The sequence below is a fragment of the Pseudophryne corroboree genome, assembly GCF_028390025.1.
Source record: "Pseudophryne corroboree isolate aPseCor3 chromosome 3 unlocalized genomic scaffold, aPseCor3.hap2 SUPER_3_unloc_17, whole genome shotgun sequence".
NCBI classification, from domain to species: Eukaryota; Metazoa; Chordata; class Amphibia; order Anura; family Myobatrachidae; genus Pseudophryne; species Pseudophryne corroboree.
This window is the reverse complement of record NW_026967505.1, coordinates 1,934,998-1,955,122: the sequence shown is the minus strand read 5'-3', so window position 1 is coordinate 1,955,122 and position 20,125 is coordinate 1,934,998. Positions and strand designations below refer to the sequence as shown.

The 20,125-nt window shown below is 46.1% G+C and overlaps 1 protein-coding gene across 2 annotated transcripts in view; it reads left to right on the top strand.

The window, feature by feature from the left end:
- The window catches only part of LOC134983533 (zinc finger protein 585A-like), a 308,632-nt gene that overhangs the window by 154,477 nt on the left and 134,030 nt on the right, over positions 1 to 20,125 (top strand). Inside the window, exon 9 of one of the 2 annotated variants that reach the window (XM_063949191.1) lies at positions 13,034 to 14,755. In XM_063949191.1, coding sequence (XP_063805261.1) covers positions 13,034 to 14,755 — 1,722 coding nt within the window. Of the gene's footprint in view, positions 1 to 13,033; positions 15,120 to 20,125 lie in introns of those variants that run through there. The other variant, XM_063949190.1, reaches the window with a different exon arrangement.

The window sequence follows — 20,125 nt, the reverse complement described above, 5'->3', positions numbered from 1 at the left end:
AAAATCAGAGGCTGAATCAAAGAAGGTCAGATTTCCGGCTATTTATAACCCTAAGTCCAAGGGTTTAAAGTTTTGCTCATTTCGTTGGCAAAGTAAAGCGAAAGCTAAAGAGGAGTCTAAGCAACCCCAGTTCAAAACCAGGGGTAGGAAGCCGTGGGCTAGCAAAAAGCCAGCTTCCAAGCCTGAACAGAAACCATCAGCCTGAAGAGACAGGCCTCCGCCTAGAGGATTCCAGGGTTGGGGGCCGACTCCTTCATTTTGCACACATATGGCAACAGTCAACAACAGATGCTTGGGTGCAGAAGGTGGTATCTCAGGGGAATGGGTTCCCATTCAGGAGGCAGCCTCCTCAAATATTTTTTTGCACCAGCCCGTCTCGTATAGAGTCGAAGGCCAATGCCCTGCAAGAAGCAGTCCAAAAATTACTGCAGTCTGGTGTGATTGTCCCTGTACCTCCATCACAAAGGGGACAGGGGTTTTACTCCAATCTATTTCTGATCCAGAAGCCAAGTGGGTCATATCGACCAATTCTCAATCTAAAAATGTTAAACAAATACATTTGGATCCCGAAGTTCCACATGGAGACGTTGCGCTCCATAATGTTGGCCATGGAACCGGGAGATTACATGGTATCTCTGGGTGTACGGGATGCTTACCTACATGTGCCTATAGCACTGTCTCATCAGTGTTACCTCAGGTTTGCCATCCTCCAGGAACATTTTCAGTTCCAAGCTCTGCCCTTCAGGCTAGCAACAGCACCCAGGGTGTTTACCAAGATCATGGTGGTTATGGCAGCTTGTCTGCGCAAACAGGGGATAAGAATATTCCCATACCTCAACGACCTGTTAATCTTAGCACATTTGCAAAATTTACTTTTGAGCCATCTTCAACAGACAATAGTTTGTCTACAGAGACTTGGGTGGCTCATAAATTGGGAAAAGTAGTCTCTGAATCCATTACAGCGGATGGTTCATTTGGGGGCCATATTGGATTCAGACCTACAGAGAGTTTTCTTACCAGAGAAAAAGATGGTCAAGGTGCAGGTCATGACTCAGGAAGCGTTGCACACCCAGACAATATCAGTCCATGCATCAATGCGACTGTTGGGTCTGATGGTATCAACCTTCGACATGGTGGAATATGTGCAATTCCACTCCAGACCATTACAGCACCTTATTCTGACCAAATGGAACGGAAATCATCAGACGATAAAAAAGCAGATGATAAAGTTTCCAGTAAATGTAAAAAGGTCTCTAGCGTGGTGGCTACAGACAGACCATTTAAACAAGGGGAGACCCTTTTGGATAAAAGAGTGGCAAGTCCTGACAACAGATGCCAGACAATGCGACAGCAGTTGCGTACCTCCAATCATCAAGGAGGAACTCACAGCAAAAGATTGATGGAGGAAGTAACTCCCATTCTAAGATGAGCAGAACTCAATCTCCCAGCATTGTCAGCGGTGTTTTGTCCCAGGTGTTCTGAACTGGGAAGCGGATTTTCTCAGTCGACACATCATTCAGGAAACCGAATGGGCATTACACCCAGAAGTGTTTCAGACAATAGCGAACAGATGGGGTCTACCAGAGATAGACCTCATGGCGTCTCGTCTAAACAACAAAGTTCTGAAGTACGGATCAAGAACCAAGGATCCCGGAGCGGTCCTTGTAGATGCACTGTCAGTAGAATGGAAATTTAATCTGGCATATCTGTTCCCTCCAATATCTCTGTTACCCAGAGTAGTGAGAAAAATAAAGCAAGCAAAGGGAGCAATAAATTCTAATAGCTCCAGCTTGGCTAAGAAGTAATTGGTACACAGATCTACTGAGAATGTCCGTGGAAGCACCAATACTGCTCCCTCAACGTCCAGATCTGCTAATGCAGGGTCCTTGTTGTCACATTCATCTGGATCGTCTATCTTTGACAGCGTGGCTGTTGAAACCTCTATCCTAAAAGCTAGAGGATTTTTTAAACAAGTAATCCAAACTATGCTCCGAGCAAGAAAGCCTTCTTCAGCTCGTGTATATTAGAATATGGCAAGCCTATATTCATTGGTGTACTGAAAAAAGTTTGAATCCGAGATCTTTTAAAGTATCCAGGATTTTGGATTTCCTTCAAGCAGGATTGGAAAAAGGTTTGAAAGTAGCTTCCTTGAGAGTTCAAGTATCAGCATTAACTGTATGGTTTCAGCGAAAGATTGATGATTTACAGGATGTACATACTTTCTTTCAGGGAGTGGTACATATTCAACCTTCATTTGTTCCTCCTGCAGCTCCCTGGGATTTGAATTTAGTTCTTGAATTCCTCCAGGGACCTCCGTTTGAACCACTTAAGAGAGCAGATCTTAAATGGTTAACAGCTAAAGTACTTTTTCTACTGGCAATGGCGTCAGCCAGAAGAGAGTCAGATTTAGAAGCATTATCATGTAAGTCTCCTTTCCTAAGTTTTTTTACAGACAGAGCAGTTCTCAGAACTAGATCTGGTTATCTTCCGAAGGTGGTGTCAAAGTTTCACCTTAATAAAGAGATTGTAGTCCCAGCTTTTCAGGTATCGGGACTTTCTGCGGGAGAAGCGTCGCTGGATGTAGTCCGAGCTTTAAGAATCTACATAGATCGTACTAGTGCCATCAGAAAAACAGATTCTCTCTTCATCCTCTACGGATTTCATAGAAGAGGATGGCCTGCTAGTAAACCGTAGTGATGAGCGGGTTCGGTTTTACTCGGTTTTACTCGGTTCTTAAAACGGCATCTTATTGGCTATCCAAAACACGTGACATCGGTGAGCCAATAAGATGCCGTTTTGAGAACCGAGTAAAACCGAACCCGCTTATCACTAGTAAACAGACGCTCGCAAGATGGGTCCGAATGGTAATATCAGAAGCTTATTCTCATGCAGATCTCCCTACTCCGGTTAATGTCTCTGCTCACTCTACACGTAAGGTAGGTCCTTCATGGGCAGCACAACAGGGTGCTTCAGCAGAACAGATTTGTAAGGCAGCCACATGGTCTTCCATAAACACATTCATCAGACATTATGCCTTGGATACTTTTGACTCTCATGATGCAGACTTCGGGCGAAAGGTCCTCCTGTGTAATCAGGAGTGTCCCAACCACTAAAACTGGCTTTGGGAATCCCAATGTTATCCTGTGGATAACCTGTGGACCCAGCCTGAGTAATAGACATTATGGTAAGAACTTACCGTGGATAACGTAATTTCTTTTATATCAACAGGTATCCACAGGGATCCCACCCTGACGCACCTGATTTGAGGATCTTAACAATCATTAAACCTCTTCCCTCTTGTATGGAAGGGTGTGCATGTGTGTTCTTATCGCCTAAATAGGTTTCTACCTGATGCTCCTGCCTAATCGCTGTGGAAAGAACTGATTTGACTGAGTGAGTGGGCGGGATTATACGGTGAAGCCCTGATGCATCCTGGGAGGCCAGAAAGCTTGTGACTGTTTGGTGCCATTTCCGCTGTCGCTCCGGCATATCCCAATGTTATCCTGTGGATACCTGTGGACATAAGAGAAATTACGTTATCAACGGTAAGTTCTTACCATAACGTCTATTTCTCATACGTCCTAGAGGATGCTGGGGTCATCATAGAAACATGGGGTTATACCAAAGCTCTAGAACGGGCGGGAGAGTGCGGATGACTCTGCAGCACCGATTGAACAACTGAAGGTCTTCATCGGCCAAGGTGTCAAACTTGTAGAACTTTGCAAATGTGTTTGACTCAGACCAAGTAGCTGCTCGGCAAAGTTGCAATGTCGAGACCCCCCGGGCAGCCACCCAGGACGAGTCCATCTTTCTAGTAGAATGGGCTTTCACCGATTCCGGTAACGGCAATCCAGCCGTGGAATGAGCATGCTGAATCGTGTTACAGATCCAGCGTGCAATGGTCTGCTTGGAAGCAGGACACCCAACCTTGTTGGGAGCATACAGGACAAACAGAGCCTCTGTTTTCCTAATCTGAGCCGTTCTGGCGAAATAAATCTTCAAAGCTCTGACCACATCCAGAGATTTTGACTCAGCGAAAGGCGTCCGTAGCCACAAGCACCACAATAGGTTAGTTCATGTGGAAAGAGGAAACCACTTTCGGTAGAAATTGTTGACGTGTCCTCAATTCAGCTCTATTTTCATGGAAGATCATATAAGGGCCCTTGTGAGACAAGGCCGCTAACTCAGACACCCGCCTTGCAGATGCCAAGGCCAACAGGATGACCACTTTCCAAGTGAGGAATTTCAACTCCACCTTCCGTAAAGGTTCAAATCAATGTGATTGAAGGACCTGCAACACCACATTAAGATCCCATGGTGCCACTGGAGGCACAAATGGAGGTTGGATGTGCAACATTCCTTTTACGAAAGTCTGAACTTCTGGAAGGGAGGCCAATTGTTTCTGAAATAAAACCGATAAGGCCGAAATCTGTTCCTTAATTGAGCCCTATTTTAGGCCCGCATCCACACCTGCTTGTAGAAAATGGGGAAAATGTCCTAGTCGAAACTCTTCCGTAGGAGCCCCCTTGGATTCACACCAAGAAACATATTTTCTCCAAATACGGTGGTAATGTTTAGACGTTACCTTTTCTGGCCTGAATAAGTGTGGGAATGACTTCACTGGGAATACCCTTACGGGCTAGGATTTTGCGCTCAACCGCCATGCCGTCAAACGTAGCCGCGGTAAGTCCTGATACACGCACGGCCCCTGTTGTAACAGGCCCTTAACTCCAGAATATTTATGTGGAAACAAGTTTCCTGACTTGACCATCTTCCTTGGAAGTTTTCTCCCATTGTGACTGCCCCCTAGCCTCGGAGGCTTGCAACCGTGGTCACTAGGATTCAGTCCTGTATCCCGAACCTGCGCCCCTCTAGGAGGTTAGAGCTGTGCAGCCACCACAGGAGTGATATCCTGGTCTTGGAAGACAGGATTATCCTCCGGTGTAGGTGGGACCTGGACCACTTGTCCAACAGGTCCCACTGGAACACTCTGCATGGAACCTGCCAAACTGAATGGCCTCTTAGGCCGCAACCATCTTCCCCAGCAACCGAATGCATTAATGGATTGACATTCTTGCTGGTTTCAGAATTAGTTTGACCAGACTCTGAAGTTCCAGAGCCTTGTCCACTGGAAGAAATACTCTCTGTAGTTCTGTGTCCAATATTCCCAAAAACGACAACTGCGTCATCGGAATCAACTGTGATTTTGGCAAATTTAGGAGCCAACCATGTTGCTGAAGAACTGTCAGGGAGAGTGCAATGTTTTGCACCAACTGGTCCCTGGATCTCGCCTTTATCAGGAGATCGTCTAAGTATGGGGTAATCGTGACTCCTTGCTTGCGAAGGAGAACCATCATCACCGCCATCACTTTCGTGAAAATCCTCGGAGCCGTGGACAGACCAAACGGCAACGTCTGAAATTGGTAATGACAATCCTGTATTGCAAACCTCAGGTAAGCCTGATGCGGAGGATAAATGGGAACATGTAAGTAGGCATGTTTTATGTCCACCGACACCATAAAATCCCCTTCCTCCAGACTGGAGATCACTGCTCGGAGAGACTCCATCTTCAATTTGAATTTCTTTAGGTAGAAATTTAGGGATTTCAGGTTTAGGATTGGTCTGACCAAACCGTCCGGCTTCGGGACCACAAACAGGCTCGAATAAAAGCCTTCTCCCTTTTGTGACAGGGGAACCCTGACGATAACTTGATTTTGACACAACTTTTGTATTGCGTCGCAAACTACCTCCCTGTCCGGAAGAGAAGCTGGTAAGGCCGATTTGAAAAAACGGCGAGGGGAAACGTCTTGAAACTCCAGCTTCTACCCTTGGGATACTATTTGTAAAACCCATGGGTCTAGGTCTGAACGAACCCAAAACTGACTGAAGAGTTTGAGACGTGCCCCCACCGGTGCGGACTCCCGCATATGAGCCCCAACGTCATGCGGTTGAATTAGCAGAAGCCTGGGAGGACTTCTGCTCCTGGGAGCCTGACAAGGCTGGTGATCATTTACCTCTTCCCCTTCCTCTAGTAGCAAGGAAGGAAGAACCTCGGCCCTTCCTGTATTTATTGGGCCGAAAGGACTGCATCTGATAGTGATGCTTTTTCTTTTGTTGTGGAGGAACATAAGGTAAAAAGCATGACTTACCCGCGGTAAATTATCAAGGCCGTCACCAAATAAAGCCTTACCTTTATATGGTAGAGATTCCATACTTTTCTTGGAATCGGCATCAGCATTCCATTGGTGTATCCACAACACTCGTCTAGCTAAGACTGCCGTGGCATTGGCCTTAGATCCCAAAAGACCAATATCTCTCGCAGCTTCCTTAAGGTAGGCTGCAGAGTCCTTGATATAACCCAGCATCATGAGTATCTACATCAGAAGACAAGTTGTCTGCCCACTTTTCGATAGCACTACTTACCCACGCAGACGCAATGACAGGTCTGAGTAGCGTACCTGTGGTCGCATAAATGGACTTTAACGTAGTTTCTTGTTTACGAACCGCAGGATCCTTAAGGGCCGCCGTGGCAGGTGACGGAAGAGCCACCTTTTTAGACAAATGTGACAGGGCCTTGTCCACGGTGGGGGGTGACTCCCACTTTTCCCTATCCGCCGAGGGAAACGGATAAGCTACCGTAATTCTTTTTGGAATCTCAAACTTTTTGTCAGGAGCTTCACAGAGGTTTTCAAATAGCGTGTTCAGTTCATGAGAGGGAGGAAACGTTACATCAGGTTTCCTTTCCTTATACATACAGACCCTTTTATCAGAGACAGCCGGTCCTCGTGATATGTAATACCCCTTTAACAGCCACAATTATGTACTGAATGCTTTATGCCAATTTTGGGTCTAATCTGGAATCGCTATAGTCGACACTGGAATCAGTGTCTGTGTCGATATCAGTGTCTGCCAATTGGGCCAGTGTACGTTTCTGTGACCCTGAGGGGACCTGACTTTGCAGTAACATATCTTCTGTAGATTTCTTCCATGCCTGTGTCTGAGACTCAGACTTATCTAGCCTCTTGCTAATAAGAGCCACATTAGCATTCAAGGTGTTCAACACATTTATCCAATCCGACGTCGCCGGTGCCGACAGGGTCACCGCTGCAGCCGTTTGTGTCCCTAATACAGCCTCCTCCTGGGAAGAGCCTTCATCCTCAGACATGTCGACACACGTGCACCAAACACCCACAGACACACCGGGCATATAGGGGACAGACCCACAGTAAAGCCTGTCAGAGAGACACAGAGGGGATTTGCCAGTTCACACCCCAGCGTCCAATCAGCAGTTCTGAAGCGCCCAATAAACGCCAAATAAGCGCTTTTTATATAAAGTATATTGCTCCCAATTTAGCCAGTGACCCCCCCCCCCCCCCTGTTTTGCGCCCTGATACCTGTCAGTGTGAAGGAAGGACCAGCGTCTCTGCAGCCTGATGGAGAGAAAATGGCGCCGAGTGAGCTGTGAGGACGAAGCTTCGCCCCCTTAATGGGGCGCTTCAGTACCGCTTCTTGTATGATTATAATGGCGGGGGTTTTGGGACAGTACCTCTGCACTAATGTCCCCTCTTTCCAGATGTCCACTGAGGATTTATTAGCTGCCCAGGATGCCCCCCCCCCCCCCCCCGCACACCCTGCACCCTGTAGTGCTACATGTATGTGGGAGCTTGGCGCGCAGCGTCCGCACGCTGCAGTACCTCAGATAAATGCCGTCACTGAAGTCTTCTTTTCTTCATCTACTCACCTGTCTTCTGACTTCTGGCTCTGAAAGGGGGTGACGGCGGGCTGCGGGTGTGAGCATCTAGGCATACCCAGCGATCAGCACCCTCAGGAGCTAATGGTGTCCTGTAGCCAGAAGCAGAGCCCTTGAGCTCACTGGAAGTGGGTGATACTCCTCTCCCCTAAGTCCCACGAAGCAGGGAGTCTGTTGCCAGCAGCCTCCCTGAACATAAAAAACCTAACATAAGTCTTGTCAGAGAAACTCTGTAGAGCTCCCTGCAGTGCGTCCAGTCTCACTGGGCACAATTATAAAACGAGTCTGGAGGAGGGGCATAGAGGGAGGAGCCAGTTCACACCCTTTCAAAGTCTTAAAGTTCCCATGTCTCCTGCGGATCCCGTCTATACCCCATGGTTCTATGATGACCCTAGCATCCTCTAGGACGTATGAGAAAATATATTTTCCATACCTCGTTGATCTTTTAATCCTGACACAGATGCAGGAGTTGCTCTTATGTAATCTGCGACAGACAATAACATGTCTGCAGAACCATGGGTGGCTCATAAATTGGGAAAAATTGTTTCTGGTTCCGTCACAACAGATGACTCATTTGGGGCTGGTACTGGATTCAGGTCTTCAGAGAGTAAGTTTAAATCTGAACAAGATATCCAAGGTTCACTCAAGGATTCAGGACTTGTTACACAGTGAAATGGTATCCATTCACGCAGCAATGCGGGTGATGGGTTTGATGGTATCAACGTTCGACATGGTGGAGTATTCACAATTCCACTCAAGGCCTCTGCAGCTTCTGATTCTTGCCAAATGGCATGGGTTGCATCAGACAATAAAAACACAGACCCTGTCTCTTACAATAGAAGTAAGAAGGTCATTAGCCCGGTGGCTACAGACATCCCATCTGGACAAGGGTAGACCCCTTTGGATATCAGATTGGGAAATTCTGATGATAGATTCCAGTCTTCAGGGCTGGGGAGCAGTGTCAGAAATGTGTTTTCAGGGGCAATGGACCAGGGAAGAAAGTTGCCTGCCAATAAACATATTGGAACTTTGGGCCATATATATGGCACTGATTCAGGCAAAGGACATTTTTCGGAGAAAACTAGTCCAGATCTGCTCAGGCAATGCAACGGCAGTAGCGTACCTCAACCATCAGGGAGGAACTCGAAGCCGGAAAGCGATGGAGGAGGTAAGTCACATACTAAAGTGGGCAGAACTTCATCATCCAGCCTTGTCCACAGTGTTCGTACTGGGAGTCCTAAACTGGGAAGCGGACTTTCTCAGTCGACACGCCATTCAGGAAAATTAATGGTCTCTACACCCGGAGGTCTTCCAGACGCTAGTGGACAAGTGGGGGTTTCCAGAGATAGATCTCATTGCATCCCATCTGAACAACAAAGTTTTTGCTTATGGGGCAAGAACAAAGGATCCCAGAGCGATCTTTGTGGATGCCCTGTCGGTCCCATGGGACTTTCATCTGGTTTATGTGTTTCCTTCAATCACCCTATTACCCATGGTGGTGAGAAAGATAAAGCAAGGGAAAAGTGCCGTGATACTAATAGCTCCGGCTTGACCCAGAAGACATTGATACACAGATCTGCTGAGTATGTCGATGGGTGTTCCACTTCTGTTCCCTCAACATCCAGATCTACTGATGCAGGGTCCTTGTTATCACAGACATCTGGATCGACTGTCTTTGATGGCGTGGCTCTTGAAACATCTATCCAGAAGTCAAGAGGATTCTCACAACAGGTAATTCAGACTATGCTCAGAGCAAGGAAACCTTCCTCAGCTTGCATTTATCACCGAATATGGAAAACCTATATTCATTGGTGCAGTGAATTGAAAATGTACCCTAAGGCTTTCAGAGTTTCCAGGGTCTTAGCATTCCTTCAGGCTGTAATGGATAAAGGTTTGAAGGTGGCTTCCTTGAGAGTGCAAGTGTTGGCATTGACTGTATGGTTCCAAAAGAAAATTGCCAATTTACAGGATGTGCGTACTTTTTTCCAGGGAATGCTGCACATTCAACTTTTTTTGTTCCTCCTACAGTGCCTTGGGACTTAAGTCTAGTCCTGAAAGCCCTTCAAGTTGCCTCATTTGAACCACTTAATAAAGTGGATCTTAAATGGTTGACAGCTAACGTTCTCTTTCTACTTGCTATTGCCTCAGCTAGAAGAGATTCAGATTTAGGGGCATTGTTATGTCGCTCTCCTTTTCTGATATTTCATCCAGATAGAACGGTTCTCAGAACTAAATCTGGATATCTTGCTAAGGTGGTGACTAAATTCCGCCTTAAGGAAGAAATTGTTGTACCAACTTTTCAAAGGCCAGGTCTTTCTGTGGGAGATGCATCTTTGGATGTAGTCAGGGCTTTAAGGATCAACGTGGATCGTACCAGTGCCATCAGAAAGACAGATTTTCTCTTTGTTTTCTACGGATTTCACAAGAGAGGATGGCCTGCTGACAAGCAAACACTAGCGAGGTGGCTTAGAATGACGATTTCAGAAGCATATTCTCAAGCTGATCTCCCTAATCCAGCTAGTGTCTCTGCTCACTCTACTCGTAAGGTAGGTCCGTCGTGGGCAGCACAATGTGGTGCTTCAGCGGAACACATATGTAAGGCAGCCACACGGTCTTCCATTAACACATTCATTAGACATTATGCCTTTGATACCTTTGCCTCAGGATGCTGCATTCGGGCGAAGGATTCTCCTTTCCAGTCTGGAGCGTCCCCTTCACTAAATTGCTTTGGGAAATCCCATTGTTATCCTGTGGATAACTGTGGACCCTGCCAGAGAAATATACGTTATGGTAAGTCCACAGGATCCATAGGGATCCCACCCTGACTCACCTGATCTGAGGATCCTTTTACTCACTGGCCTCTTCCTTCTTGTACGGAAGGGTGTGCATGTGTGTTCTTATCGCCTGATTAAGGCTCTCTATGATGCTCCTGCCTTGAGCATTGGAATACAACTGATTTGCCTGAGCAAGGAGGCGGGGATATATGGACGGGACCCGTTGCAAGCTGGGAGGCTGTCGCTTCATCATATCCCATTGTTATTTTGTGGATCCTGTGGACTTAGGAAGAATACTGATATCAACGGTAAGTTCTTACCATAACGTATATTCCCTTGGGTGGAATAGACGCCTTTTGGCCAGCGTCACAGGAGAAATATCCGGAAATAGCTGCATATTATCCAGGCACTCAGCTGTGGATGAGGAAGACAAAGCAGCCTGTAGGATACGTTCTTTAATATGAAGAAAGTGGACCCTGAGCAGAGTGTCCCTCGGTGCTTGGATAGGGGCCTGTTTGGACTTTGGGAGCCTATGGATCTTATCAATAAGAAGGTCCGCAGCAGAAGCCTTCGGTGAAAGTTTCTGACAAGAGGACCGTGGCATAATCATAAAGCTCAGCATTTGTAGCAGAATCCGGAACGCCCATTATTCTGATATTATTTCTCCGAGACCTGTCTTCTAAATCAATGACTTTATCACAAATAGACCGGGTCTTCCTGAAGGGTGTCATGAGCTGAGATCAGATCTTTGTGAGACACAACAATCTCTTTCATCTTAGTCTGTACGAGTGCCAATCTCACTGATACCGGACCTCAAAGCTTAAACATGATGTAATGCAACGCAAATAACACAGTAATGACCGATAAATTCCACTAGAGGTCAGCGTGATACAGACGTGAAGCTCTCGACACAGAGAGACACAAATGGCAAAATATATTCAGTGGCTAAATCCACAAAATAATATACTGTGAGGTTGTAATCAGAGTGTAATGAGCTGTACTCAGACGATACGTGATACTGGGCTCTGCATGTAGACTGAGAGGAAGTAGATGATAGTGGTACCATATAAATAGAAGGTAGTTTCACCTCCAGGCAAATGCTTCAATTTAGTGTAGTGACCCCGGTCCAACCGTCAGGACACTTATTTAGCAGTTTATATCAATTTTACACATTATTGAAGGCAGAAGGCAAAGCATGCGATGGCTGGGTACCAGGATCCAAAATGGCAGCCACCTCACCTCCCAATATCACCGCAGGGCTCCGGTGACTGTGGGCAGACCCTTCTGTCCTCAGTAGTAACGGGAGCTGCGCACCTGTGTTAGCAGGAGAGTAAGTGCTCCCGCCTGAGCCAAAAGCGCCTCCAAGTCAGGTGGCCGGAGCGTGCAGGAAAGACTAGGCACACTTAGCCCCAGAATACAGCCCGTGGCTTCAGCGGCGTCACTAGGCTGCGGTAATGAACAGTGCGCGGAGCGAGCAGCTTTAGGGCAGTAGGAGTGGTGGAATTAATAGATTGGGTCTTGGTCCCAGCGGCGGCTGAGAGCTATCAGGTAGGGTAGATAAGAAGCCACTTAGTGAGGAGAGCTCCAGAAAGCACGTCTGGATGGACTCAGGCCACGCCCCTCTTATTTATTATTTTATATACTAACAGGGGTGACAGGTGTGGTACAGCCCTGCAAAGGCAGATCCAATCTCTTTCTCATAAGACTCTGCTGTCTTCCCTGCACTCTCACTCAGATGTTCACTGCTGCCAGTAGCACACGTATGAGAAGCAGAAGTATGGCGGCAGCTGTATAGATTCTGATATGTAATTCTCTGTATCATACTTACTGTGCACACCATCATCCTTATTACTATTGAGAGTATAGAGGTAAGACACTGATGATAGGGGTGTAACAGGGTATTATAACCTAGCAGATGATGATGATGATGATGATGATTGCAGTGTATTATATGGTGTATTGCATGTAAAATTCCTTGTTCCACACCTACTCTGCTATAGCAATATACCTTATATAAGGGTGAGTAACACATGTACAGGCTTACCAGTGTATGAGCACACACATAAAGGAATGCTACCTTACCAATGCTTCCAGGAGTAACGTTAGGAGACATTTCTCTGATCCATCAGCTCATATGACTGATGTTATTGTTCATCTAGAATCTCCAATTCATACGATATGTTTCCCATCCATTGTTTTACATTGGTGCTGACATAGGACTTGCCGAGGGACTACGTCTCCATTTATACTTCATGGTTCGTTACCAGTACAAGAGAGAGCTATATCTAAGTCTTATTATAATATTACATTTGTTATTGTGAGTGTTCTCACGAGGGTGGACACAATGATAATCTGAGACACAATATTATAAAGCCTTCATTAAAAGTTATGTTTTATTATACACACACATTTACAATTAAGTGTCCCAGAGAGTCGTCTTCTCCTATTGTTTACAAGATTAATATTGTTACAGAAAATGTCACATTTCCATAATGTATTTTATTTCCAGCAGGTGGACACACAAGCAGGAATATCTCAGAAGGACATCTAATGTTATCCCCGGATTGTGACATAAAAGATAATGACAGTAGACAGGATTCTCCAGGAGATAACCCCATTACCCCAATTATACATCCAGCTCTATCAGCTGATCCCTCTGATACTGGGAAATGTTCTCCTGATCACCCTGATATTGGTGCATCTGTTACAGCTCTGACAGTAGATACAGAGTTTCTGTGTTCTGTAGATGCCAAATGTTTTACACAGAACACAAAGCCTATTAACCCACACACAGGTAAGGTAGGTGAAAGGCCACTGATATGTTCTGAGTGTGGGAAATGTTTTACATACAAATCACAGCTTGTTATACATCAGAAAAGTCACACAGGTGAGAGGCCATTTTCTTGCTCTGAGTGTGGGAAATGTTTTGCACGGAAATCACATCTTGTTATACATCAGAAAAGTCACACAGGCGAGAGGGCATTTTCTTGCTCTGAGCGTGGGAAATGTTTTGCACAGAAATCACATCTTATTAATCATGAGAGAAGTCACACAGGTGAGAAGCCATTTTCTTGCTCTGAGTGTGGGAAATGTTTTGCACAGAAATCACATCTTATTAATCATGAGAGAAGTCACACAGGTGAGAGGCCATTTTCTTGCTCTGAGTGTGGGAAATGTTTTGCATGGAAATCACATCTTGTTATACATCAGACAAGTCACACAGGCGAGAGGCCATTTTCTTGCTCTGAGTGTGGGAAATGTTTTGCACGGAAATCACATCTTGTTATACATCAGAAAAGTCACACAGGCGAGAGGGCATTTTCTTGCTCTGAGTGTGGGAAATGTTTTGCACAGAAATCACATCTTATTAATCATGAGAGAAGTCACACAGGTGAGAAGCCATTTTCTTGCTCTGAGTGTGGGAAATGTTTTGCACTCAAATCAGATCTTGTTAGACATCAGAGAAGTCACACAGGTGAGAAGCCGTTTTCTTGCTCTGAGTGTGGGAAATGTTTTGCACTCAAATCAGAACTTGTTAGACATCAGAGAAGTCACACAGGTGAGAAGCCATTTTCTTGCTCTGAGTGTGGGAAATGTTTTGCACAGAAATCACATCTTATTAATCATGAGAGAAGTCACACAGGTGAGAAGCCATTTTCTTGCTCTGAGTGTGGGAAATGTTTTGCACTCAAATCAGATCTTGTTAGACATCAGAGAAGTCACACAGGTGAGAAGCCATTTTCTTGCTCGGAGTGTGGGAAATGTTTTGCACAGAAATCACATCTTATTAATCATGAGAGAAGTCACACAGGTGAGAAGCCATTTTCTTGCTCGGAGTGTGGGAAATGTTTTGCACAGAAATCACATCTTATTAATCATGAGAGAAGTCACACAGGTGAGAGGCCATTTTCTTGCTCTGAGTGTGGGAAATGTTTTGCACTCAAATCAGATCTTGTTAGACATCAGAGAAGTCACACAGGTGAGAAGCCATTTTTTTGCTCTGAGTGTGGGAAATGTTTTGCACTCAAATCAGAACTTGTTAGACATCAGAGAAGTCACACAGGTGAGAAGCCATTTTCTTGCTCGGAGTGTGGGAAATGTTTTGCACAGAAATCACATCTTATTAATCATGAGAGAAGTCACACAGGTGAGAGGCCATTTTCTTGCTCTGAGTGTGGGAAATGTTTTGCACTCAAATCAAATCTTCTTATACATCTCAGAAGTCACACAGGTAAGAATCCATTTTCTTGCTCTGAGTGTGGGAAATGTTGTCTAACAAGATGTGATTTACTTACACATCACAGAAGTCACACAGGTGAGAAGCCATTTCTATACTCTGAGAAATAAATCATCTCTTGTTGCACACAATAGGCATCACTCAGGTGAGGAACCATTTTAATCTTCTGGAGTATACTTATCATTGCCATGCGTTGTTCTTCAAGGTTCTTTACCTATCCTATGCTTTTTGCAATATACATGCTACTGGTGGGTGAAATAATCTTCACACCACGTACAGCAATATATGCTTTATGGCAGGCATGTCCAAACTGCGGCCCTCCAGCTGTTGAGAAACTACACATCCCAGCATGCCCTGACACAGCTGTAGCATTCTCTGACAGCAAATCTGTGTCAGGGCATGCTGGGATATGTAGTTTCACAACAGCTGGAGGGCCGCAGTTTGGATATGCCTGCTTTATGGGGTGCTAGGCTGTGTGCACATAGCATATGAGCAGCAACCACAATTTGGGACAGCACCTTTAAGCGTATTTTCTTCTAAAACACACTTATGAAAGATCTATTTCTGGAAATAGTTATCATGGTAACACATGCCAGGTGATTTTTAATGGTTGTTGAAATTAGGAAAAATGTTAGATGACATGTATACGTGAATTTTACATAGTGAAAGTAGTTTGTTGTTAAAAAATAATAATATTTTGTCTTGAATAAAACCAGATGGTTATTTATTATACAGGCGTCTTCATTCATATATGCGCCATCTAGTATTATAGCGCCAGTAGTCATCTTTTCTTTCTGAAATAACCAGATGTCATGCCCTCATCTACCACTGCTATGCAGATGACCTGTTCTTTGCTCCGGGTACTGAGTACCCAGTACCAATCCTAAATGGTTGTCTAGCTGAGCTCCAGGTGTGGGTGATGCCAGTTGGCTGTGACTCAGTCCTGGTGAAACAGGTCCATATGGTACAAGTTCACCAACAAAGGGCAGGCTACAGCTCAGCTTTACCTACCAACCAGACTTACCACATAACACCCATTCTCTGTTCCTTTCACCGGCTGCCTATAAGATGGTGACTATTACATAATCTTACTGACTCTCCCAGCCCTACATGACCAGGGTCCATGTACCAGAAGCAGCTTCTGCCTCCTTACTGACTTACTGTAGTCCCCTATTACATAATCTTACTGACTCTCCCAGCCCTACATGACCAGGGTCCATGTACCAGAAGCAGCTTCTGCCTCCTTACTGACTTACTGTAGTCCCCTATTACATAATCTTACTGACTCTCCCAGCCCTACATGACCAGGGTCCATGTACCAGAAGCATCTTCTGCCTCCTTACTGACTTAATGTAGGCCCCTATTACACACTCTTACTGACTCTCCCAGCCCTACATGACCAGGGTCCATGTACCAGAAGCAGCTTCTGCCTCCTTACTGACTTACTGTAGGCACCTATTACATGATCTTACTGACTCTCCCAGCCCTACATGACCAGGGTCCATGTACCAGAAGCAGCTTCTGCCTCCTTACTGACTTACTGTAGTCCCCTATTACATAATCTTACTGACTCTCCCAGCCCTACATGACCAGGGTCCATGTACCAGAAGCATCTTCTGCCTCCTTACTGATTTAATGTAGGCCCCTATTACACACTCTTACTGACTCTCCCAGCCCTACATGACCAGGGTCCATGTACCAGAAGCAGCTTCTGCCTCCTTACTGACTTACTGTAGTCCCCTATTACATAATCTTACTGACTCTCCCAGCCCTACATGACCAAGGTCCATGTACCAGAAGCAGCTTCTGCCTCCTTACTGACTTACTGTAGTCCCCTATTACATAATCTTACTGACTCTCCCAGCCCTACATGACCAGGGTCCATGTACCAGAAGCATCTTCTGCCTCCTTACTGACATAATGTAGGCCCCTATTACACACTCTTACTGACTCTCCCTGCCCTACATGACCAGGGTCCATGTACCAGAAGCAGCTTCTGCCTCCTTACTGACATACTGTAGGCCCCTATAATACAATCTTACTGACTCTCCCAGCCCTACATGACCAGGGTCCATGTACCAGAAGCATCTTCTGCCTCCTTACTGACTTAATGTAGGCCCCTATTACACAATCTTACTGACTCTCCCAGCCCTACATGACCAGGGTCCATGTACCAGAAGCAGCTTCTGCCTCCTTACTGACTTACTGTAGGCACCTATTACATAATCTTACTGACTCCCAGCCCTACATGACCAGGGTCCATGTACCAGAAGCAGTTTCTGCCTCCTTACTGACTTACTGTAGGCCCCTATTACATAATCTTACTGACTCTCCCAGCCCTACATGACCAGGGTCCATGTACCAGAAGCAGCTTCTGCCTCCTTACTGACTTACTGTAGGCCCCTATTACACACTCTTACTGACTCTCCCAGCCCTACATGACCAGGGTCCATGTACCAGAAGCAGCTTCTGCCTCCTTACTGACTTACTGTAGGCCCCTATTACATAATCTTACTGACTCTCCCAGCCCTACATGACCAAGGTCCATGTACCAGAAGCAGCTTCTGCCTCCTTACTGACTTACTGTAGTCCCCTATTACATAATCTTACTGACTCTCCCAGCCCTACATGACCAGGGTCCATGTACCAGAAGCATCTTCTGCCTCCTTACTGACATAATGTAGGCCCCTATTACACACTCTTACTGACTCTCCCTGCCCTACATGACCAGGGTCCATGTACCAGAAGCAGCTTCTGCCTCCTTACTGACATACTGTAGGCCCCTATAATACAATCTTACTGACTCTCCCAGCCCTACATGACCAGGGTCCATGTACCAGAAGCATCTTCTGCCTCCTTACTGACTTAATGTAGGCCCCTATTACACAATCTTACTGACTCTCCCAGCCCTACATGACCAGGGTCCATGTACCAGAAGCAGCTTCTGCCTCCTTACTGACTTACTGTAGGCACCTATTACATAATCTTACTGACTCCCAGCCCTACATGACCAGGGTCCATGTACCAGAAGCAGTTTCTGCCTCCTTACTGACTTACTGTAGGCCCCTATTACATAATCTTACTGACTCTCCCAGCCCTACATGACCAGGGTCCATGTACCAGAAGCAGCTTCTGCCTCCTTACTGACTTACTGTAGGCCCCTATTACACACTCTTACTGACTCTCCCAGCCCTACATGACCAGGGTCCATGTACCAGAAGCAGCTTCTGCCTCCTTACTGACTTACTGTAGGCCCCTATTACATAATGTAACTGACTCTCCCAGCCCTACATGACCAGGGTCCATGTACCAGAAGCAGCTTCTGCCTCCTTACTGACTTACTGTAGGCCCCTATTACATAATCTTACTGACTCTCCCAGCCCTACATGACCAGGGTCCATGTACCAGAAGCAGCTTCTGCCTCCTTACTGACTTACTGTAGGCCCCTATTACATAATCTTACTGACTCTCCCAGCCCTACATGACCAGGGTCCATGTACCAGAAGCAGCTTCTGCCTCCTTACTGACTTACTGTAGGCCCCTATTACACAATCTTACTGACTCTCCCAGCCCTACATGACCAGGGTCCATGTACCAGAAGCAGCTTCTGCCTCCTTACTGACTTACTGTAGGCCCCTATTACATAATCTTACTGACTCTCTCAGCCCTACATGACCAGGGTCCATGTACCAGAAGCAGCTTCTGTCTCCTTACTGACTTACTGTAGACCCCTATTACACAATCTTACTGACTCTCCCAGCCCTACATGACCAGGGTCCATGTACCAGAAGCAGCTTCTGCCTCCTTACTGACTTACTGTAGTTCCCTATTACAGAATCTTACTGACTCTCCCAGCCCTACATGACCAGGGTCCATGTACCAGAAGCAGCTTCTTCCTCCTTACTGACTTACTGTAGGCCCCTATTACAGAATCTTACTGACTCTCCCAGCCCTACATGACCAGGGTCCATGTACCAGAAGCAGCTTCTGCCTCCTTACTGACTTACTGTAGGCCCCTATTACACAATCTTACTGACTCTCCCAGCCCTACATGACCAGGATCCATGTACCAGAAGCAGCTTCTGCCTCCTTACTGACTTACTGTAGGCCCCTATTACATAATCTTACTGACTCTCCCAGCCCTACATGACCAGGGTCCATGTACCAGAAGCAGCTTCTGTCTCCTTACTGACTTACTGTAGGCCCCTATTACATAATCTTACTGACTCTCCCAGCCCTACATGACCAGGGTCCATGTACCAGAAGCAGCTTCTGTCTCCTTACTGACTTACTGTAGACCCCTATTACATAATCTTACTGACTCTCCCAGCCCTACATGACCAGGGTCCATGTACCAGAAGCAGCTTCTGCCTCCTTACTGACTTACTGTAGTCACCTATTACATAATATTACTGACTCTCCCAGCCCTACATGACCAGGGTCCATGTACCAGAAGCAGCTTCTGCCTCCTTACTGACTTACTGTAGTCACCTATTACATAATATTACTGACTCTCCCAGCCCTACATGACCAGGGTCCATGTACCAGAAGCAGCTTCTGCCTCCTTACTGACTTACTGTAGGCCCCTATTACACAATCTTACTGACTCTCCCAGTCCTACATGACCAGGGTCCATGTACCAGAAGCAGCTTCTGTCTCCTTACTGACTTACTGTAGACCCCTATTACACAATCTTACTGACTCTCCCAGCCCTACATGACCAGGGTCCATGTACCAGAAGCAGCTTCTGCCTCCTTACTGACTTACTGTAGGCCCCTATTACATGATCTTACTGACTCTCCAAGCCCTACATGACCAGGGTCCATGTACCAGAAGCATCTTCTGCCTCCTTACTGATTTAATGTAGGCCCCTATTACACACTCTTACTGACTCTCCCAGCCCTACATGACCAGGGTCCATGTACCAGAAGCAGCTTCTGCCTCCTTACTGACTTACTGTAGTCCCCTATTACATAATCTTACTGACTCTCCCAGCCCTACATGACCAAGGTCCATGTACCAGAAGCAGCTTCTGCCTCCTTACTGACTTACTGTAGTCCCCTATTACATAATCTTACTGACTCTCCCAGCCCTACATGACCAGGGTCCATGTACCAGAAGCATCTTCTGCCTCCTTACTGACTTAATGTAGGCCCCTATTACACACTCTTACTGACTCTCCCAGCCCTACATGACCAGGGTCCATGTACCAGAAGCAGCTTCTGCCTCCTTACTGACATACTGTAGGCCCCTATAATACAATCTTACTGACTCTCCCAGCCCTACATGACCAGGTTCCATGTACCAGAAGCATCTTCTGCCTCCTTACTGACTTAATGTAGGCCCCTATTACACAATCTTACT